Source organism: Heptranchias perlo, unplaced genomic scaffold, assembly GCF_035084215.1.
Source record: "Heptranchias perlo isolate sHepPer1 unplaced genomic scaffold, sHepPer1.hap1 HAP1_SCAFFOLD_366, whole genome shotgun sequence".
In the NCBI taxonomy this organism is placed as follows: Eukaryota; Metazoa; Chordata; class Chondrichthyes; order Hexanchiformes; family Hexanchidae; genus Heptranchias; species Heptranchias perlo.
Window position 1 is genome coordinate 153,370 of NW_027139378.1, and position 24,336 is coordinate 177,705.

A 24,336-nucleotide genomic window follows, 5' to 3' on the forward strand; every position below is an offset into this window, starting at 1 on the left:
CCAGGGTTTTGTATAGCTGCAGCATAACTTCTGCCCCCTTGTAATTGAAGACCTCCAGATATTTGACAAGGTACCGCATGGTAGGTTGTTACATAAGGTTAAATCTCATGGGATCCAAGGTGAGGTAGCCAATTGGATACAAAATTGGCTTGACGATAGAAGACAGAGGGTGGTTGTCGAGGGTTGTTTTTCAAACTGGATGCCTGTGTCCAGCGGTGTGCCTCAGGGATCGGTGCTGGGTCCGCTGTTATTTGTTATTTATATTAATGATTTGGATGAGAATTTAGGAGGCATGGTTAGTAAGTTTGCAGATGACACCAAGATTGGTGGCATTGTGGACAGTGAAGAAGGTTATCTAGGATTGCAACGGGATCTTGATCAATTGGGCCAGTGGGCCGATGAATGGCAGATGGAGTTTAATTTAGATAAATGTGAGGTGATGCATTTTGGTAGATCGAATCGGGCCAGGACCTACTCCGTTAATGGTAGGGCGTTGGGGAGAGTTATAGAACAAAGAGATCTTGGAGTACAGGTTCATAGCTCCTTGAAAGTGGAGTCACAGGTGGATAGGGTGGTGAAGAAGGCATTCGGCATGCTTGGTTTCATTGGTCAGAACATTGAATGCAGGAGTTGGGATGTCTTGTTGAAGTTGTACAGGGCATTGGTGAGGCCACACTTGGAGTACTGTGTACAGTTCTGGTCACCCTATTATAGAAAGGATATTATTAAACTAGAAAGAGTGCAGAAAAGATTTCTAGGATGCTACCGGGACTTGATGGTTTGACTTACAGGGAGAGGTTAGACAGACTGGGACTTTTTTCCCTGGAGAGTAGGAGGTTAAGGGGTGATCTTATAGAAGTCTATAAAATAATGAGGGGCATAGATAAGGTCGATAGTCAAAATCTTTTCCCAAAGGTAGGGGAGTCTATAACGAGGGGGCATAGATTTAAGGTGAGAGGGGAGAGATACAAAAGGGTCCAGAGGGGCAATTTTTTCACTCAAAGGGTGGTGAGTGTCTGGAACGAGCTGCCAGAGGCAGTAGTAGAGGCGGGTACAATTTTGTCTTTTAAAAAGCATTTGGACAGTTACATGGGTAAGATGGGTATAGAGGGATATGGGCCAAGTGCAGGCAATTGGGACTAGCTTAGTGGTATAAACTGGGCGACATGGACATGTTGGGCCGAAGGGCCTGTTTCCATGTTGTAACTTCTATGATTCTATATAAAGATCAGCATTCCATTAGCCTTATTGATTATTTTCTGCAGCTGTTCATGACGCTTCAATGAGAGGGAGGTTTGGAAGTCTTAACGCGCATCAAGGTAGATAAATCTCCGGGACCTGATGAAATGTATCCCAGGACGTTATGGGAGGTTAGGGAGGAAATTGCGGGTCCCCTAGCAGAGATATTTGAATCATCCACCGCTACAGGTGAGGTGCCTGAAGATTGGAGGGTAGCAAATGTTGTGCCTTTGTTTAAAAAGGGCGGCAGGGAAAAGCCTGGGAACTACAGACCGTGAGCCTGACATCTGTAGTGGGTAAGTTCTTAGAGGGTATTCTGAGAGACAGGATCTGCAGGCATTTGGAGAGGCAGGGACTAATTAGGAACAGTCAGCATGGTTTTGTGAGAGGAAAATCATGTCTCACGAATTTGATTGAGTTTTTTGAAGGGGTAACCAAGAAGATAGATGAGGGCTGTGCAGTAGACGTGGTCTACATGGACTTCAGCAAAGCCTTTGACAAGGTACCGCATGGTAGGTTGTTACATAAGGTTAAATCTCATGGGATCCAAGGTGAGGTAGCCAATTGGATACAAAATTGGCTTGACGACAGAAGACAGAGGGTGGTTGTAGAGGGTTGTTTTTCAAACTGGATGCCTGTGACCAGCGGTGTGCCTCAGGGATCGGTGCTGGGTCCGCTGTTATTTGTTATTTATATTAATGATTTGGATGAGAATTTAGGAGGCATGGTTAGTAAGTTTGCAGATGACACCAAGATTGGTGGCATTGTGGACAGTGAAGAAGGTTATCTAGGATTGCAACGGGATCTTGATAAATTGGGCCAGTGGGCCGATGAATGGCAGATGGAGTTTAATTTAGATAAATGTGAGGTGATGCATTTTGGTAGATCGAATCGGGCCAGGACCTACTCCGTTAATGGTAGGGCGTTGGGGAGAGTTATAGAACAAAGAGATCTAGGAGTACAGGTTCATAGCTCCTTGAAAGTGGAGTCACCCTTGATAGGGTGGTGAAGAAGGCATTCGGCATGCTTGGTTTCATTGGTCAGAACATTGAATGCAGGAGTTGGGATGTCTTGTTGAAGTTGTACAGGGCATTGGTGAGGCCACACTTGGAATACTGTGTACAGTTCTGGTCACCCTATTATAGAAAGGATATTATTAAACTAGAAAGAGTGCAGAAAAGATTTACTAGGATGTTGCCGGGACTTGATGGTTTGACTTATAGGGAGAGGTTAGACAGACTGGGACTTTTTTCCCTGGAGAGTAGGAGGTTAAGGGGTGATCTTATAGAAGTCTATAAAATAATGAGAGGCATAGATAAGGTAGATAGTCAAAATCTTTTCCCAAAGGTTGGGGAGTCTATAACGAGGGGGCATAGATTTAAGGTGAGAGGGGAGAGATCCAAAAGGGTCCAGAGGGGCAATTTTTTCACTCAAAGGGTGGTGAGTGTCTGGAACGAGCTGCCAGAGGCAGTAGTAGAGGCGGGTACAATTTTGTCTTTTAAAAAGCACTTGGACAGTTACATGGGTAAGATGGGTATAGAGGGATATGGACCAAGTGCAGGAAATTGGGACTAGCTTAGTGGTATAAACTGGGCGACATGGACATGTTGGGCCGAAGGGCCTGTTTCCATGTTGTAACTTCTATGATTCTATGATTCTATGTACCTAAACCCCTCAGTCCCTTTGGACATCCACTGTTTCTAACTTTTTACCATTTAGAAAGTACCCTGTTCTATCCTTGATCCAAAGTGGATGACCTCACATTTGTCTATATTGAATTCCATTTGCCACAATTTTGCCCATTCACCTAAACTATCAATATCGCTTTGTAAATTTATGTTTTCATCTACACTGCTTACAATGCCACCAATCTTTGTGTCATCGGCAAACTTAGATATAAGACTTTCTATGCCTACTCCCTACCCCATGAGCTCATATTTTGTTTAGCAGCCTCTGATGTGGCACCTTGTCAAAAGCCTTCTGGAAATCCAAGTACACCACATCCACAGGATCCCCTTTATCCACGTTGCTTGTTACTTCCTCAAAGAATTCTGACAAATTGGTCAAACATGATTTCCCTTTCACAAAGCTGTGTTGACTCTGCCTGATTGCATTGAGATTTTCTAAGTGCCCTGCTATAACCTCCTTAATAATAGATTCTAGCATTTTCCCTGTGTCAGATGTTATGCTAATTGGCCTGTAATTTCCTGCTTTCTGTCCCCCTCCTTTCTTGAATAGAGGAGTTACATTCACTATTTTCCAACCTGATGGGACCCTTCCAGAATCTATGGAATTTTGGAAAATTAATACCGATGCATCTACTATCTCTCCAGCCACTTCTTTCAAGACCCTGGGATGAAGTCCGTCAGGACCTGGGGACTTGTCAGCTTTTAGAACATAAGAACATAAGAAATTGGAGCAGGAGTAGGCCAATCGGCCCCTCGAGCCTGCTCCGCCATTCAATAAGATCATGGCTGATCTGATCCCAACCCTTTCCCTGATGATTGTAAATGTTTTAAGTTCCTCCCTCCCTTTCACCTCTTGATTCACAATTATTTCTGGCATGTTATTTGTATCCTCTACAGTGAAGACGGACGCAAAATATCTGTTCAATTCATCCGCCATTTCCTTATTCTCCATTATTAATTCCCCAGACTCACTCTCTAGAGGACCAATGCTCACTTTATTTACTCTTTTCCTTTTAAATACCTATAGAAACTCTTACTGTCTGTTTTTATATTTCTAGCTATAATTTCTCCCTCCTTATTATTTTTTGTCATTCTTTGCTGTTTTTTATATTCTGTCCAATCTTCTGACCTGGCACTCATCTTCGCATGTCACCTTTGGCTCTTTTGTCAATCACTTTAAATCTGTGCCCTCTGGTTCTTGACCCTTCGGCCAATGGGAACAGTTTCTCTCCATCTACTTTGTCCAGACCCTTCATGATTTTGAATACCTCGATCAAATCTTCTCGCAACCGTCTCTGTTCTCAGGAGAACAACCCCAGCTTCTCCAGTCTATCCACGTAACTAAAGTCCCTCATCCCTGGAATCATTTCAGTAAATCTTTTCTGCACCCTCTCTAAGGCCTTCACACATTGAGGAACATGAGGAAAAATGTTATGATCTGGAATGCACTGTCTGAAAGGGTGGTGGAAACAGATTCAATTGTAACTTTCAAAAGGGAATTGGATAAATATATGACAGAAAAAATTACAGGGGAATGGGGCTAATTGGATAGCTCTTTCAAAGACCTGGCATAGGCACGATGGGCCAAATGGCCTCCTGTGCTGTATCATTCTATGCTTTAATTCTGTCATTTCTGTGCCTGGTTACTGCAGTAACGGCAATGTTACTGATTATCCTGTTTGTTGTGTCAGGACTGTGCGGACCTGGGACATGAACAATGAGAAGAAACACAAGAACGTTTTCAAACCACGATCAGCGCAAGGGAAGCGTGTCATTCCAACCACATGTGTGTACAGCAGGGATGGAAAGTTAATTGCAGCCGCCTGCCAGGATGGTTCAATTCAGATCTGGGATCGGACGATGAACGTAAGTATGGTGGGGTTAAGGTTATGGTGAGAAAGTGGGTTGGTGGGGTTGAGGGATATGGTGAGAAGGTGGGTGGATGGGGTTGAGGGATATGGTGAGAAGGTGGGTGGATGGGGTTGAGGGATCTGGTGAGAAGGTGGGTGGATGGGGTTGAGGGATATGGTGAGAAGGTGGGTGGATGGGGTTGAGGGATATGGTGAGAAGGTGGGTGGATGGGGTTGAGGGATATGGTGAGAAGGTGGGTGGATGGGGTTGAGGGATATGGTGAGAAGGTGGGTGGATGGGGTTGAGGGTTATGGTGAGAAGGTGGGTGGATGGGGTTGAGGGATATGGTGAGAAGGTGGGTAGGTTGGATTAAGAGTTAGAACTCAAGAAATAGGAGCAGGAATAGGCTGTACGGCCCCTCGAACCTGCTCCGCCATTCAATAAGACCATGGCTGATCTTAGACCTCAACTCCACTTTCTTGTCCTATCCCCATATCCCTTGATTACCTGTGTCCAAATATCCATCGATCTCAGTCTTGAATATACTCAACGACTGAGCATCCACAACCCTCTGGGGTGGAGAATTCCAAAGACACTCAACCCCCGAGTGAAGAAACATTTCCTCATCTCGGTCCTAAATGGCCAACCCCTTATCCTGAGACTATGACCCCTCGTTCTAGACTCTCCAGCCAGGGGAAACAGCCTCTCAGCATCTACCCTGTCAATGAGATCACCTGTCATTCTTCTAAACTCCAGAGAATATAGGCGCATTCTACTCAATCTCTCCTCATAGGACAACTCCCTTATCCCAGGAATCAATTGAGTGAACCTTCATTGCACTGCCTCGAAGGAAAGTATATCCTTCCTTAGATAAGGAGACCTAAAATGTACACAGTGCTCAAGGTGTGGCTTCACCAGAGCCCAAAATATAGGTGCTACTTTCCAATCCATGGGGATCGTTGTAGAATCTAGAGAATTTTGGAAGATCATAACCAATGCCTCCACTATCTCTGCAGCCACCACTTTTAAAACCCGAGGATGTAGGCCATCAGGTCCAGGGATTTGTCGGCTTTTAGCCTCATTAATTTCTCCAGTACTTTTTCTTTACTAATCTTAACTACGTTGAGTTCCTCGCTCTCATTCGACCCTTGGTTCCCCACTATTTCCGATATTTTTTTGTGTCTTTCACTGTGAAGGTGGATACAAAATATTTGTTATTTTGTATCCACCTCTAAGGGACCCATTTTTACTTTCGCTAATCTCTTCCTTTTTACGTACTTGTAAAAGCTCTTACAATCTGTTTTTATATTTCTTGCTAGTTTGCTCTCATTTTATTTTCTCCCTCCTTATCAATTTTTTGGTCATCCTTTGCTGATATCTAAAACCCTCCCGATCCTCAAACTTACAACTCTTTCTGGCAACATTGTAGGCCTCTTTTAATCTAACACTATCCTTAACCTCTCCAGTACTGGATGAGCAAAAATTTTCTCCAACTAAATATTGGCAAGACCAAAGCCATTTCCCTGCTGCAAACTCCGTTCCCTAGCCACCGACTCCATCCCTCTCGCTGGCCACTGTCTGAGGCTGAACCAGACCGTTCACAACGTTGGTGTCCTATTTGACCCTGAGATGAGCCTCTGAACACATCCACTCCATCACCGAGACCGCCTACTTCCACCTCAGTAACATCGCCCGTCTCCACCCCGCCTCAGCTAACAGAATCATAGAAAAGTTACAGCACGGAAGGAGGCCATTTGGCCCATCAAGTCCGTGCCGGCTCTATGCAAGAGGAATCCAGCTCGTCCCACTCCCCCGCCCTTTCCCCTTTTTTCCTTTCAAGTACTTATCCAGTTCCCTTTTGAAGGTCATGATTGAATCTGCCTCCACCACCCCCTCGGGCAGAGCATTCCCGATCCTAACCATTCGCTGTGTAAAAAAAGTTTTTCCCTCATGTCACCTTTGGTTCTTTTCCCAATCACCTTAAATCTGTGTCCTACATCTGTAGATACGGGGGTGGTGCCAGAGGACTGGAGAATTGCAAGTGTGACACCCTTGTTCAAAAAAGGGTGTAAGGATAAACCCAGCAACGAAAGGCCAGTCAATTTAACCTCAGTGGTGGGGAAACTTTTGGAAATGATAATCCGGGACAGAATTAACAGTCACTTGGACGAGTGTGGATTGATTAGGGAAAGCCAGCACGGATTTGTTTTGGCAAATTGTGTTTAACTAACTTGATAAGAGTTTTTTGATGAGGTAACAGAGAGGGTCGATGAGGGCAATGCAGTTGATGTGGTGTATATGGACTTTCAAAAGGTGTTTGACAAAGTGCCGCATGGAAGGCTTATCATCAAGATTGCAGCCCATGGAATAAAGGGGGCAGTAGCAACATGGATACAGAATTGGCTAAGAGACAGGAAACAGAGAGTAGAGGTGAATGTTTGTTTTTCGGACTGGAGGGAGGTGTACAGTGGTGTTCCCCACGGGTCGGTGCTGGGACCACAGTTTCTCTTGATATATATTAATAACTTGGACTTGGGTGTACAGGGCACAATTTCAAAATTTGCAGATGACAAAACATGGAAGTGTAGTGAACAGTGAGGAGGATAGTGATAGACTTCATTGAAACATAGAAAATAGGAGCAAGAGTAGGCCATTCGGCCCTTCAGGCCTGCTTCGCCATTCAAAATGATCATAGCTGATCGTCTAACTCAGTACCCTGTTCATGCTTTTTCCCCATATCCTTTGATCCCTTTAGCATTAAGAAATATATCTATTTCCTTCTTGAATACATCTAATGACTTGGCCTCCACTGCCTTCTGTGGTAGAGAATTCCACAGGTTCACCACCCTCTGAGTGAAGAAATTTCTCCTCATCTCGGTTCTAAATGGCATACCCCATATCCTGAGACTGTGACCCCTGGTTCTGGACTCCCCAGCCATCGGGAACATCCTCCCTGCATCTAGTCTGTCTAGTCCTGTTAGAATTTTATATGTTTCGATGAGATCACCTCTCATTCTTCTAAACTCCAGTGAATATAGGCCTAGTCGACCCAATCTCTCCTCATACGTCAGTCCTGCCATCCCAGGAATCAGTCTGGCAAACGTTAGTTGCACTCCCTCCATGGCAAGGGCATCCTTCCTCAGATAAGGAGACCAAAACTGCACACAATACTCCAGATGTGGTCTAACCAAGGCCCTGTATAACTGCAGTAAGACATCCCTGCTCCTGTACTCAAATCCTCTTGCAATGAAGGCCAACATACCATTCACCTTCCTAACTGCTTGCTGCACCTGAATGCTCGCTTTCAGCGACTGGTGTACAAGGACACCCAGGTCTCGTTGCACCTCCCCTTTTCCCAATCTATCACGATTCAGATAATAATCTGCCTTTCTGTTTTTACAACCAAAGTGGATAGCCTCACATTTATCCACGTTATACTGCATCTGCCATGTTCTTGCCCACTCACCCAACTTATCTAAATCACATTGGAGCCTCTTTGCATCCTTCTCAAAGCTCACATTCCACCCCAGCTTTGTGTCGTCTGGAAACTTAAAAATGTTACATTTAGTTCCCTCATCCAAATCATTGATATATGTTGTGAATAGCTGGGGCCCAAGCACTGATCTCTGCGGTACCCCACCAGTCACTGCCTGCCACTCGGAAAAAGACCCGTTTATTCCTACTCTCTGTTTCCTGTCTGTCAACCAATTCTCAATCCATGCCAGTATATTCCTCCCAATCACGTGCTTTAATTTTGCACACTCACCTCTTGTGTGGGACCTTATCAAAAGCCTTCTGAAAATCCAAGTACACCACATCCACTGGTTCTCCCCTATCTATTCTACTAGTTACATCCTCAAAATACTCCAGTAGATTTGTTAAGCATGATTTCCCTTTCATATACCCATGCTGACTTTGTCCAATCCGATTAATGCCCTCCAAGTGTTCTGTTATCACATCTTTTATAATAGACTCGAACATTTACCCCACTACTGATGTTAGGCTAACTGGTCTGTAATTCCCTGTTTTTTCTCTCCCTCCTTTTTTAAATAGTGGGGTTACATTTGCCACCGTCCAATCTGTAGGAACTGTTCCAGAGTCTATAGAATTTTGGAAGATGATCACCAATGCATCCACTATTTCCAGGGCCACTTCCTTTAGTACTCTGGGCTGTAGATTATCAGGCCCTGGGGATTTGTCAGCCTTTAGCCCCATTAATTTCCCTAGCGCTATTTTTTTCTACTAATACTGGTTTCCTTCTGTTCCTCCCTCTCACTGGACCCTTGGTTCCCTAACATTTCTGGCAGGTTATTTGTGTCCTCCTTTGTGAAGACAGAACCAAAGTATGTGTTTAATTGTTCTGCCATTTCTTTGTTCCCCATTATAATTTCCCCCATTTCTGACTGTAAGGGACCTACATTTGTCTTCACTAATCTTTTTCTCTTGACATATTTATAGAAGCTTTTACAGTCAGTTTTTATGTTCCCTGCTAGTTTACTCTCATCCTCTATTTTTCCCCTCTTAATCAATCTCTTTGTCCTCCTTTGCTGAATTCTGAACTTCTCCCAATCCTCAGGCTTGCTGCTTTTTCTGGCAATTTTATATGTCTCCTCTTTGGATCTAATGCTATCCCTAATTTCTTTTGTAAGCCACGGTTGAGCCACCTTTCCTGTTTTATTTTGCGCCAGACAGGAATTAATAATTGTTGTAATTCCTGCACACGTTCTTTAAATATTAGCCATTGCCGATCCACCATCATCCCTTTTAGTAAAGTTCACCAATCTATCATAGCCAACTCACACCTCATACTCAAAAGGATACAGACAGGCTGGTGGCATGGGCGGACACGTGGCAGATGAAATTTAATGCAAAGTGATACATTTCTGTAGGAAGAACGAGGAGAGGCAATATTAACTAGAGGGCACAATTCTAAAAGGGGTGCAGGGACAGAGAGATCTGGGGGTGTATGTGCACAAATCCTTGAAGGTGGCAAGGCAGGTTGAGAAAGCGGTTAAAAAAGCATACGGGGTCCTGGGCTTTATTAATAGAGGCATAGAGTACAAAAGCAAGGAAGTCATGATGAACCTTTATAAAACACTGGTTCGACCACAACTGGAGTATTGTGTCCAGTTCTGGGCACCGCACTTTAGGAAAGATGTGAAGGCCTTAGAGAGGATGCAGAAAAGATTTACTGGAATGATTCCAGGGTTGAGGGACTTCAGTTACGTGGATAGACTGGAGAAGCTGGGGTTGTTTTCCTTGGAACAGAGAAGGTTGAGAGGAGATTTGATAGAGGTGTTCAAAATCATGAAGGGTCCAGACAGAATGGTATAAACTGGGCGACATGGACATGTTGGGCCGAAGGGCCTGTTTCCATGTTGTAACTTCTATGATTCTGTAAGACAGATCCCTGCGGGACTCCACTAGTCACATCCTGCCAATGTGAGTACCTTCCCATTATCCCTACTCTCTGTCGCCTTTCGCTCAGCCAACTTCCTAACCAAGTCCGTACTTTTCCCTCGATTCCATGGGCTTCTATCTTAGCTAACAGTCTCTTATGTGGGACCTTATCAAATGCCTTCTGGAAGTCCATATAAATAACATCCATTGACATTCCCCTGACCACTACTTTAGTCACCTCTTCAAAAATTTCAATCATGTTTGTCAGGCACGACCTACCTTTCACAAATCCATGCAGGCTCTCTCTGATTAACTGAAAATTCTCGAGGTGTTCAGTCACCCTATCCTTAATTATAGACTCCAGCATTTTCCCCACAACAGATGTTAGGCTAACTGGTCTATAATTCCCCGATTTCCCTCTCTCTCCTTTCTTAAAAAGCGGAGTGACATGCAATTTTCCAATCGAGAGGGACAGTTCCTGAATCTAGAGAACTTTGAAAGATTATAGTTAGGGCATCTGCAATGTGCTCACCTACTTCCTTTAAAACCCTGGGATGGAAACCATCTGGTCCTGGGGATTTGTCACTCTTTAGTGCTATTATTTTCTTCATTACTGTTGCTTTACTTATGTTAATTTTATCGAGTCCCTGTCCCTGATTCAATATTAGTTTTCTTGGGATGGTATCCTCTTTTTCGACTGTAAATAGGGATATCGACAGGTTAAGTGAGTGAGTAAGAAGGTGGGAGATGGAATATAATGTGGGGAATGTGAGGTTATTCACTTTGGTGGGAAGAATAGACAAACGGATTATTTTTTAAATGGTGAGAAACTATTAAATATTGGTGTTCAGAGAGATGTGGGTGTCCCTGTCCACATAACATAGAAAGTTAACATGCAGGTACATCAAGCAATTAGGAAGGCAAATGGTATGTTAGGCTTCATTTGCAAGGTGGTTGGAGTACAAGAGTAAGGAAGTCTTGCTGCAGGGCTTTGGTGAGACATAGAAACATAGAAAATAGGAGCAGGAGTCGGTCATTCGGCCCTTCGAGCCTGCTCCGCCATTCAATATGATCATGGCTGATCCTCTATCTCAATACCATGTTCCTGCTCTCTCTCCATACCCCTTGTTGCCTTTTGTGTCTCGAAATCTATCGAGCTCCTTCTTAAATATATTCAGTGACTTGGCCTCCACAGCCTTCTGTGGTAGAGAATTCCACAGGTTCACCACCCTCTGAGTGAAGAAATTTCTCCTCATCTCAGTCCTAAATGTCCTACCCCGTATCCTGAGACTGTGACCCCTCGTTCTGGACCCCCCAGCCAGGGGAAACATCCTCCCTGCATCCAGTCTGTCTCGCCCTGTCAGAATTTTATATGTTTCAATGAGATCCCCTCCCATTCTTCTAAGCTCAAGTGAATACAGGCCGAGTCGACCCAATCTCTCCTCATACGACAGTCCTGCCATCCCAAGAATCAGTCTGGTTAAACTTCGCTGCACTCCCTCCATGGCAAGTATATCCTTTCTTAGGTTAGGAGACCAAAACTGCACACAATACTCCAAGTGAGGCTTCACCAAGGCCCTATATAACTGCAGTAAGACATCCTTGCTCCTGCACTCAAATCCTCTTGCATTGAATATGTAGGCAAATTTCTGAGTGCAAAAATAAGAGGGCAATAATAGTAGGGGACTTCAACTACCCTAACATCAACTGGGATTCAAACAGTGTGAGGGGCACAGAGGGTGCAAAATTCTTGATTGGTGTCCAGGAGAACTTTTTTTGCCAATACGTGACAAGCCCAACAAGAGGGGATGCAATTCTAGATTTCGTCCTTGGGAATGAAGATGGGCAAGTGGGTGAAGTGACAGTGGGTGACCATATTGGCGATAGTGACCGCAATTCAGTTAGTTTTAGCATTATTATGGAAAAGGACAGAGTTAAATGAGGAGTAAACGTTTTAAATTGGGGGAAGGCAAATTTTACAGAACTAAGAGGTGATTTGGCAGAAGTGGACAGGACACAACTACTTGAGGAGAAATCAGTGGCAGGCCAGTGGGAGGCACCAAAAAGTGAAATTCTACGGGTATAATGCAGACACATCCCCTCAAAGAAAAAGGGTGGCACTGCCAAATTTAGAGCCCCCAGGTTGTCTAGAAGTATACGGTGCAAGATAAAGCAGAAAAAGAAAGCTTACGACTGTCACAGAAAATTAAACACTGCAGAAAGCCTAGAGGAGTATAGAAAGTACAAGGATGACGTAAAAAAGGAAATCAGGAAAGAAAAGAGAGGGCATGAAAAAATATTAGCTGGTAAGATTAAAGGAAACCCAAAGATGTTTTATCAGTACATTAAGAACAAGAGGGCAGCTCAGGAAAAGGTGGGACCTATCAGGGATGATAAGGGTAACTTGTGTGTAGAAGCAGAGGATGTGGGTAGGGTTTTAAATGAATATTTTGTCTCCATATTCACAAAGGAAAGGGATGATCCAGACGTAGTAATTAAAGAGGAGAGGTGTGAAATATTGGATAAGGTAAACATAACGAGAGAGGAAGTACGAGAGGGACTGGAATTCTTGAAAGTTGATAAGTCACCAGGACCGGATGGATTGTTTCCCAGGCTATTGAAGGAAGCCAGGGAGGAAATAGCGGATGCTCAGAGGATCATTTTCCAATCCTCACTAGATACCGGAGGACTGGAAGACTGCAAACGTGGTACCATTGTTTAAAAAGGGTACGAGGGAAAGGTCGAACAATTATGGGCCGGTCAGTCTTACCTCGGTGGTGGGCAAACTATTAGAATCAATACTGAGAGATAGGATAAACTGTCACTTGGAAAGGCATGGTTTAATCAGGGATAGTCAGCATGGATTTGTTCAGGGAAGGTCATGCCTTACAAATCTGATTGAATTCTTTGAGGAAGTGATAAGGAGGATTGATGAGGGTAGTGCAGTGGATGTTGTCTACATGGATTTTAGTCAGGCATTTGACAAGGTCCCACATGGCAGACTGGTCAGAAAAGTAAAAGCCCATGGGATACAGGGAAATGTGGCGAATTGGATCCAAAACTGGCTCGGAAATAGGAAACAAAGGGTAAAAGTCGATGGATGTCTTTGCGAATGGAAATCCGTTTCCAGTGGTTTGCCACAGGGCTCAGTGTTGGGTCCCTTGCTGTTTGTGGTATATATTAATGATTTGGACTTGAATGTAGGGGGCATGATTGGCAAATTTGCAGACGACACAAAAATTGGCCGTGTAGTTGATAGTGAAGAGGATAGCTGTAGACTCATAAGAACATAAGAAATTGGAGCAGGAGTAGGCCAATCGGCCCCTCGAGCCTGCTCCGCCATTCAATAAGATCATGGCTGATCTGATCCCAACCACAAATCGAAAGAACACAAGAAGTAGGAGCAGGACCCGGCCACACAGCCCCTGGGCCCTCTCCGCCACCCACAGGGCATTGACCGATCCGAACTCAGCTTCATGTCCAATTTCCTGCCCGCTCCCCATAACCCCTAATTCCCTTTACTTCTAGGAAACTGTCTATTTCTGTTTTAAATTTATCTAATGATGTAGCTTCCACAGCTTCCTGGGGCAGCAAATTCCACAGACCTACCACCCTCTGAGTGAAGAAGTTTCTCCTCATCTCAGTTTTGAAAGAGCAGCCCCTTATTCTAAGATTATGCCCACTAGTTCTAGTTTCACCCATCTTTGGGAACATCCTTACTGCATCCACCCGATCAAGCCCCTTCACAATCTTATATGTTTCAATAAGATCGCCTCTCATTCTTCTGAACTCCAATGAGTAGAGTCCCAATCTACTCAACCTCTCCTCATATGTCCGCCCCCTCATCCCCGGGATTAACCGAGTGAACCTTCTTTGTACTGCCTCGAGAGCAAGTATGTCTTTTCTTAAGTATGGAGACCAAAACTGTATGCAGTATTCCAGGTGCGGTCTCACCAATACCCTATATAACTGCAGCAATACCTCCCTGTTTTTATATTCTATCCCCCTAGCAATAAAAGCCAACATTCCGTTGGCTTTCTTGATCACCTGCTGCACCTGCATACCAACTTTTTGATTTTCTTGCACTAGGACCCCCAGATCCCTTTGTACTGTAGTACTTTCCAGTCTCTCGCCATTAAGAAAATAACTTGCTCTCTGATTTTTCCTGCCAAAGTGCATAACCTCACATTTTCCAATATTATATTGCATCTGCCAAATCTCCGCCCACTCACCCAGCCTGTCGATATCCCCTTGCAGGTTTTTTATGTCCTCCTCACTCTCTACTTTCCCTCCCATCTTTGTATCATCTGCAAATTTTGATATGTTGCACTCGGTCCCCTCCTCCAAATCGTTAATATAGATTGTAAAGAGTTGGGGACCCAGCACCGACCCCTGTGGAACACCACAGGTTACTGGTTGCCAGTCCAAAAATGAACCATTTATCCCAACTCTCTGCTTCCTGTTCGATAACCAATCCTCCACCCATGCCAGAATATTACCCCCAATCCCGTGATTTTTTATCTTAAGTAATAATCTTTTATGTGGCACCTTGTCGAATGCCTTCTGGAAGTCTAAATACACTATGTCCACTGGTTCCCCTTTATCCACCCTGTCCGTTATATCCTCAAAGAACTCAAGCAAATTTGTCAGACATGACTTCCCCTTCATATGAAATGTATCCCAGGACGTTATGGGAGGTTAGGGAGGAAATTGCGGGTCCCCTAGCAGAGATATTTGAATCATCCACCGCTACAGGTGAGGTGCCTGAAGATTGGAGGGTAGCAAATGTTGTGCCTTTGTTTAAGAAGGGCGGCAGGGAAAAGCCTGGGAACTACAGACCAGTGAGCCTGACATCTGTAGTGGGTAAGTTGTTAGAGGGTATTCTGAGGGACAGGATCTACAGGCATTTGGAGAGGCAGGGACTAATTAGGAACAGTCAGCATGGTTTTGTGAGAGGAAAATCATGTCTCACGAATTTGATTGAGTTTTTTGAAGGGGTAACCAAGAAGATAGATGAGGGCTGTGCAGTAGACGTGGTCTACATGGACTTCAGCAAAGCATTTGACAAGGTACCGCATGGTAGGTTGTTACATAAGGTTAAATCTCATGGGATCCAAGGTGAGGTAGCCAATTGGATACAAAATTGGCTTGACGACAGAAGACAGAGGGTGGTTGTCGAGGGTTGTTTTTCAAACTGGATGCCTGTGTCCAGCGGTGTGCCTCAGGGATCGGTGCTGGGTCCGCTGTTATTTGTTATTTATATTAATGATTTGGATGAGAATTTAGGAGGCATGGTTAGTAAGTTTGCAGATGACACCAAGATTGGTGGCATTGTGGACAGTGAAGAAGGTTATCTAGGATTGCAACGGGATCTTGATAAATTGGGCCAGTGGGCCGATGAATGGCAGATGGAGTTTAATTTAGATAAATGTGAGGTGATGCATTTTGGTAGATCGAATCGGGCCAGGACCTACTCCGTTAATGGTAGGGCGTTGGGGAGAGTTATAGAACAAAGAGATCTAGGAGTACAGATTCATAGCTCCTTGAAAGTGGAGTCACAGGTGGATAGGGTGGTGAAGAAGGCATTCAGCATGCTTGGTTTCATTGGTCAGAACATTGAATGCAGGAGTTGGGATGTCTTGTTGAAGTTGTACAGGGCATTGGTGAGGCCACACTTGGAGTACTGTGTACAGTTCTGGTCACCCTATTATAGAAAGGATATTATTAAACTAGAAAGAGTGCAGAAAAGATTTACTAGGATGCTACCGGGACTTGATGGTTTGACTTACAGGGAGAGGTTAGACAGACTGGGACTTTATTCCCTGGAGAGTAGGAGGTTAAGGGGTGATCTTATAGAAGTCTATAAAATAATGAGGGGCATAGATAAGGTCGATAGTCAAAATCTTTTCCCAAAGGTAGGGGAGTCTATAACGAGGGGGCACAGATTTAAGGTGAGAGGGGAGAGATACAAAAGGATCCAGAGGGGCAATTTTTTCACTCAAAGGGTGGTGAGTGTCTGGAACGAGCTGCCAGAGGCAGTAGTAGAGGCGGGTACAATTTTGTCTTTTAAAAAGCATTTGGACAGTTACATGGGTAAGATGGGTATAGAGGGATATGGGCCAAGTGCAGGCAATTGGGACTAGCTTAGTGGTATAAACTGGGCGACATGGACATGTTGGGCCGAAGGGCCTGTTTCCATGTTGTAACTTCTATGATTCTATGATTCTATGATTCTATAAAGCCATGCTGACTTAAATTATGCTTATCTAAATGTTCCGTTACTGTCTCCTTAATAATAGACTCCAAAATTTTACCCACCACAGATGTTAAGCTAACTGGCCTATAATTTCCAGCCTTCTGCCTACTACCCTTTTTAAATAACGGTGTTACATTAGCAGTTTTCCAATCTGCCGGGACCTCTCCTGAGTCCAGGGAATTTTGGAAAACTATCACCAAAGCATCCACAATCCCTACTGCCACTTCCCTCAAGACCCTCGGATGGAAGCCATCAGGTCCAGGGGATTTATCCGCTTTGAGTCCCATTATTTTACTGAGTACCATCTCCTGAGTGATTTTAATCGTATTTAGCTCCTCCCCCCGTAGAGTCCCCTGTTTGTCCAGTGTTGGGATATTCTTAGTGTCCTCTACCGTAAAGACTGAAACAAAATATTTGTTCAGCATTTTTGCCATCTCCATGTTTCCCACCATTAATTTCCCGGTCTCATCCTCTAAGGGACCTACGTTTGCCTGAGCCACCCTTTTTCTTTTTATATAACTATAGAAACTCTTGCTATCTGTTTTTATATTTTTTGCTAATTTCTTTTCATAATCTAACTTCCCTTTCTTAATCAATCCTTTAGTTACTTTTTGCTGTCTTTTGAAGAATTCCCAATCTTCTATCCTCCCACTAAGTTTGGCTACCTTATATGTCCTTGTTTTTAGTCGGATACTATCCTTGATTTCTTTACTTAGCCACGGATGGCTGTCATTTCTTTTACACCCTTTTTTCCTCAGTGGAATATATTTATTTTGAAAGTTGTAAAATAACTCCCCAAATGAACACCACTGCTCATGTACCGTCTCACCCTTTTATCTATTTTCCCAGTCCACTTTAATCAATTCCGCTCTCATACCATCATAGTCTCCTTTATTCAAGCTCAGTACGCTTGTTTGAGAATCAAACTTCTCACCCTCTAATTGGATATGGAATGTAACCATGTTGTGGTCGCTCGTTCCAAGGGGATCCTTAACGAGGACATTATTAATTAATCCTGACTCATTACATAGGACCAGGTCCAAGGTTGCCTGCCCCCTAGTAGGATCAGTTACATCCTGCTCAAGAAATCCATCCCTGATGCACTCACTGAACACTTCCTCAAGGCTGCTCTGCCCAATTTGATTTGTCCAGTTAATATGATAATTAAAATCCCCCATAATTATAGCTGTTCCCTTATTACATGCCCCGACTATTTCCTGATTAATACTTCTTCCAGCAGAGTTGCAACTATTAGGAGGCCTATATACTACGCCCACTAATGTTTTTTTCCCCTTATTATTCCTTATCTCCACCCAAACTGTTTCATTATCTTGATGATTTGTCCCAATATCATTTATCTGTATTACAGTGATTCCTTCCTTTATTAACATAATGTGGAGATGCCGGTGATGGACTGGGGTTGACAATTGTAAACAATTTTACAACACCAAGTTATAGTCCAGCAATTTTATTTTAAATTCACAAGCTTTCGGAGATTTTCTCCTTCCTCAGGCAAATGTTTCAAGAGCCTTGAAATGTTTCAAGGCTCTTGAAACATTTGCCTGAGGAAGGAGAAAATCTCCGAAAGCTTGTGAATTTAAAATAAAATTGCTGGACTATAACTTGGTGTTGTAAAATTGTTTACAATTTATTAACATAGCCACCCCACCTCCCCTTCCTTCCTGCCTGTCCTTCCTGATTGTTAAATACCCTGGCATATTTAATTCCCAGTCGTTGTCACCCTGCAGCCATGTTTCTGTAATGGCCACAAGATCATACCCATACGTAGTTATTTGTGCCATTAACTCGTCCATTTTGTTACGAATGCTACGAGCATTCAGATAAAGAACTTTCAAATCTGTTTTGTGACGCTTAGTTCCTGCTTTTTCCTTTTTTAACACTTTACCTTTTACTCCATACCTTCTGTCCCTTCCTGTTACGCTTTCCTCTCTCTCCCTGCTCAGGTTCCCAACCCCCTGCCACTTTAGTTTAAACCCTCCCCAACAGCACTAGCAAACACTCCTCCTAGGACAGCGGTCCCGGCCCTGCCCAGGTGCAGACCGTCCGGTTTGTACTGGTCCCACCTCCCCCAGAACCGTTTCCAGTGTCCCAGGAATTTGAATCCCTCCCCCTTGCACCATTCCTCTAGCCACGTATTCATTTGAAATATCCTCCTATTTCTACTCTGACTAGCACGTGGCACTGGCAGCAATCCTGAGATTACTACCTTTGAGGTCCTATTTTTTAATTTACCTCCTAACTCCCTATATTCTGCTTTTAGGACCTCATCCCCTTTTTTACCTATATCGTTGGTGCCTATGTGCACCACGACAGTTGGCTGTTCGCCCTCCCCCTCCAAAATGTTCTGTAGCCGCTCCGAGACGTCCTTGATCCTTGCACCAGGGAGGCAACACACCATCCTGGAGTCTCGGTTGCGGCCGCAGAAACGCCTGTCTATTCCCCTTACAATTGAGTCCCCTATCACGATAGCTCTTTCACTCTTTTTCCTCCCAGCCTGTGCAGCAGAGCTACCCGTGGTGCCAGGAAGTTGGCTGCTGCTGCCTTCCCCTGATAAGTCATCCCCCCCAACAGCATCCAAAGTGGCATATCTGTTTGAGAGGGGGATGGCCACAGGGGACCCCTGCACTACCTGCCTGCACCTCTTACTCTTCCTGGTGGTCACCCATTCACTTCCTGCCTGTATACCCTTTACCTGCGGTGTGACCAACTCGCTGAATGTGCTATCCACGAGTTTCTCTGCATCGCGGATGCTCCACAGTGAGTCCACCCGCAGCTCCAGCTCCGAGATACGATCGGTCAGTAGCTGCAGGTGGACACACTTCCCGCACACATGGTCGGCAGGGACACTGGTAGTGTCCATGACTTCCCACATCTTGCAGGAGGAGCATATCACGGGTGCGAGGTCTGCTGCCATGACTTGCCTTAGCTTAGTTACCCCTTTTAAATTACGTTGAAATTAGAAAATGTTAACTATACTAGGGACCTAGGTTCACTAAAAAAAAACACTATCTGCTATAAAACCTGCAGATCTTCCCTTTCTTATTACTTTACTTACAGTAAAATGGTAGAAATACTCACCTGAACCTACTCACCAATCAGCTGCCTCCCCTGTGCCGCGTCACTTTCTGACTGGTGACGTCACCCCGAACTGCCGCTGGTCTCAGAGTCTCGCTCTCAGAGTAAGCTCTGGTCTCGCTCTCTCCGCGCTGTTTATATCCCCGCTCTGGTCTCGCTCTTTCCCGCCGCTCACCGACTGAACTCCCGCTCTCTCCGCGCTGTTTATATCCCTGCTCTGGTCTCGCTCTTTCCCGCCGCTCACCGACTGGACTCTCTCTCTCCGCGCTGTTTATATCTCCGCTCTGGTCTCGCTCTCTCCGCCGCTCACCGACTGGACTCTCGCTCTCTCCGCGCTGTTTATATCCCCGCTCTGGTCTCACTCTCTCCCCCCACTCACCGACTGAACTGTCGCTCTCTCCGCGCTGTTTATATCTCCGCTCTGGTCTCGCTCTCTCCCCCCACTCACCGACTGAACTCTCGCTCTCTCCGCGCTGTTTGTATCCCCGCTCTGGTCTCGCTCTCTCCGCCGCTCACCGACTGGACTCTCGCTCTCTCCGCGCTGTTTTTATCTCCGCTCTGGTCTCGCTCTTTACCGCCGCTCACCGACTCCAAGAAGATATCAATGGGTTGGTGGAGTGGGCAGAAAAGTGGCAAATGGAGTTCAACCCGGAGAAGTGTGAGGTAATGCACTTAGGGAGGGCAAACAGTAAAAGGGAATACGCAGTAAACGGGAATATATTGAGAGGGGTAGAGGAAGTGAGAGATCTTGGAGTGCATGTGCACAGGTCCCTGAAGGTGGCAGTACAGGTAGATAAGGTTGTGAAGAAGGCATATGGAATGCTCTCTGTTATTAGCCGAGGTACAGAATACAAAAGCAGGGATGTAATGATGGAACTGTATAAAATGCTGGTAAGGCCACAGCTGGAGTATTATGCGCAGTTCTGGTCACCACATTACAGGAAGGACGTAATTGTTCTGGAGAGAGTGCAGAGAAGATTTACAAGAATGTTGCCAGGGCTTGAAAATTGCAGCAACGAGGAGAGATTGGATAGGCTGGTGTTGTTTTCCTTGGAGCAGAGGAGGCTGAGGGGAGACTTGATTGAGGTGTACAAAATTATGAGGGGCCCAGATAGAGTAGACAGGAAGTACCTGTTTCCCCTAGCGGAGAGTTCAAGAACTAGAGGACATAGATTTAAGCTGATTGGTGGAAGGATTAGAGGAGACATGAGGAAAAACTTTTTTACCCAGAGGGTGGTGGGTGTATGGAATTCGCTGCCCGAATTGGTGGTAGAGGCAGGGACCCTCAACTCTTTTAAAAAGTACCTGGACCTGCACCTAAAGTGCTGTAAGCTGCAGGGCTACGGACCGGGTGCTGGAAGGTGGGATTAGAATGGGCACCTGGTTGTTCTTCGAGCCGGCACGGACACGAAGGGCCGAATGGCCCCCTTCTGTGCTGTATCTTTTCTATGGTTCTATGAAGGCCAACATACCATTTGCCTTCCTAACTGCTTGCTGCACCTGCATGTTTGCTTTCAGTGACTGGTATACAAGGACACCCAGGTCCCTTTGTACATCAACATTCCCCAATCTATCACCATTTAAATAATACTCTGCCTTTCTGTTTTTCCTTCTGAAGTGGATAACTTCACATTTATCCACATTATATTGCATCTGCCATGTATTTGCCCACTCACTCAACTTGTCTAAATCTCCTTGAAGCCTCTCTGCATCCTCCTCACAACTCACGATCCCACCTAGTGTCGTCAGCAAACTTGGAAATATTGCATTTGATTCCCTGATCCAAATCATTGATACATATTGTGAATAGCTGGGGCCCAAGCACTGATCCCTGCGGTACCCCACTAGTCACTGCCTGCCACCCGGAAAAAGACCCGTTTATTCCTACTCTCTGTTTCCTGTCAGTCAACCAATTCTCAATCCATGCCAGTATATTCCCCCCAATCCCATGTGCTTTAATTTTGCACACGAACCTCTTATGTGGGACTTTATCAAAGGCCTTGTGAAAATCCAAATAAACCACATCCACTGGTTCTCCCTTATCTATTCTACCAGTTACATCCTCACCTTGAGTACTGTATTCAGTTTTGGCCTCCTTAACAAGGAAGGATAGACTTGCTTTTGAGGCGGTACAGTGAAGGTTCACTAGATTGATTTCTGGGATGAGAGGGTTGTCCTATGATGAGAGATTGAGTAGAATGGGCCGATACTCTCTGGAGTTTAGAAGAATGAGAGGTGACCTCATTAAAATGTACAAAATCCTTCGAGGTGTTGACAGGGTAGCTGCTGAGCGGCTGTTTCCCCTGGCTGGAGAGTCTAGAACTTGGGGGCATAGTCTCAGGTTAAGGGGTGGGCTTTTTAGGACTGAGACGAGAAGGAATTTCTTCACTCAAAGGGTTGTGAATCTTTGGAGTTCTCTACCCCAGAGGGCTGTGGATGCTTAGTCGTTGAGTATATTCAAGACTCAAATCGATAGATTTTTGAACTCTAAGGGAATCAAGGGATTGGGTGGGAAAGTGGAGTTGAGGTGGAAGATCAGCCATGATCTTATTCAATGGCAGAGCAGGCTTGAGGGGCCGCATGGCCTACTTCTGCTTCTATTTCTTATGTTCTTAAGGGCAAAGGCTAAGGCTCCTCCACTGCTGCATCTGAGGTCCCCATACCTGCCAGACTCGCAGTCATATCTTGTGTCCCTGACCACTGACCCAATCTAAACTACTACCTAACCTCGGGTGCGACTGCCTCCTGGCTCGAAGGGTCCAGGTAACTCTTTCCCCCTCCCTGATGCATCGTAATGTCTGCACCTCGGACTCCAGCTCAACAACTCTGAGCTGAAGTTCCTCGAGTTGCAGACATTTACTGCAGATGTGGTTGCCTGGGATTACACTGCTCTTCACATGCTGCAGTAACATCACACTACCTGCCCGGCCATCTCTCTAACCTTGTTTTATTTATTTACTTAATTAAAGATGTTATGTACTTAATTAAAAGGTTATGAAGGCGGATCGGTGGGGTTAAGGGTTCCACTGAGTATGTGGGGTTGAGAGATATCGTGAGAAGGTGGGTCGGTGGGGATGAGAGATATTAAAATAAGGAAATGGCAGACATGTTAAATAATTACTTTGCGTCAGTATTTACAGTGGAGGAAGAGGATAGCATGCCGGATGCCCCAAGGAAACTAATTTTGAAACAGGGATGAGCACTCATCATAATTAACGTAAGCAAATTAACAGTAATGAGGAAAATAATAGCACTAAAGAGTGACAAATCCCCAGGACCAGATGGTTTCCATCCCAGGGTTTTAAAGGAAGTAGGTGAGCACATTGCAGATGCCCTAACTATAATCTTCCAAAGTTCTCTCGATTCAGGAACCGTTCCTCTAGATTGGAAAATTGCACATGTCACTCCACTATTTAACAAAGGTGAGAGAGGGAAACCAGGGAATTATGGACCAGTTAGCCTAACATCTGTTGTGGGGAAATTACCAGAGTCTATAATTAAGGACAGAGTGACTGAACATCTTGAAAATTTTCAGCTGATCAAAAAGAGCCAGCATGGATTTGTAAAGGGTAGGTCATGTCTGACGAACCTGATTGAAGTTTTTGAAGAGGTTACTAAAGTAGTGGATAGGGTTTTTTTTCAAATTTGTTCATGGGATGTGGGCATCGCTGGCGAGGCCAGCATTTATTGCCCATCCCTATTTGCCTTTGAGAAGGTGGTGGTGAGCCGCCTTCTTGAACCGCTGCAGTCCGTGTGGTGAAGGTTCTCCCACAATGCTGTTAGGAAGGGAGTTCCAGGATTTTGACCCAGTGACGATGAAGGAACGGCGATATATTTCGAAGTCGGGATGGTGTGTGACTTGGAGGGGAACGTGCAGGTGGTGTTGTTCCCATGTGCCTGCTGCTCTTGTCCTTCTAGGTGGTAGAGGTCGCGGGTTTGGGAGGTGCTGTCGAAGAAGCCGTGGCGAGTTGCTGCAGTGCATCCTGTGGATGGTACACACTGCAGCCACTGTGCGCTGGTGGTGAAGGGAGTGAATGTTTAGGGTGGTGGATGGGGTGCCAATCAAGCGGGCTGCTTTGTCCTGGATGGTGTTGAGCTTCTTGAGTATTGTTGGAACTGCACTCATCCAGGCAAGTGGAGAGTATTCCATCCCACTCCTGCCTTGTAGATGGTGGAAAGGCTTTGGGGAGTCAGGAGGTGAGTCACTCGCCGCAGAATACCCAGCCTCTGACCTGCTTTTGTAACCACAGTATTTATATGGTTGGTCCAGTTAAGCTTCTGGTCAATGGTGACCCCCAGATGTTGATGGTGGGGGATTCGGCGATGGTAATGCCGTTGAATGTCAAGGGGAGGTGGTTAGACTCTCTCTTGTTGGAGATGGTCATTGCCTGGCACTTGTCTGGCGCGCATGTTACTTGCCACTTATGAGCCCAAGCCCGGATGTTGTCCAGGTCTTGCTGCATGCGGGCTCGGACTGCTTCATTATTTGAGGGGTTGCGAATGGAACTGAACACTGTGCAATCATCAGCAAACATCCCCATTTCTGACCTTATGATGGAGGGAAGGTCATTGATGAAGCAGCTGAAGATGGTTTGGCCTAGGACACTGCCCTGTGGAGCTCCTGCAGCAATGTCCTGGGGCTGAGATGATTGGCCTCCAACAACCACTACCGTCTTCCTTTGTGCTAGGTATGACTCCAGCCACTGGAGAGTCTATGGATGTTGTTTATATGGACTTCCTGAAGGCATTTGATCAAGTCCCTCATAAGTGACTGTTAGCTAAAGTTGAAGCTCGTGGAATTGAGGG

The 24,336-nt window shown here is 45.1% G+C and overlaps 1 protein-coding gene across 2 annotated transcripts in view; it reads left to right on the forward strand.

Moving 5' to 3' along the window:
* Window positions 1-24,336, forward strand: part of LOC137311613 (WD repeat-containing protein 70) — a 223,133-nt gene that overhangs the window by 135,208 nt on the left and 63,589 nt on the right. For both annotated transcript variants that reach the window (XM_067978710.1, XM_067978711.1), the window contains one exon: window positions 4,619-4,793. In XM_067978710.1, the coding sequence (XP_067834811.1) occupies window positions 4,619-4,793 (175 nt within the window). The remainder of the gene's footprint in view (window positions 1-4,618; window positions 4,794-24,336) is intronic.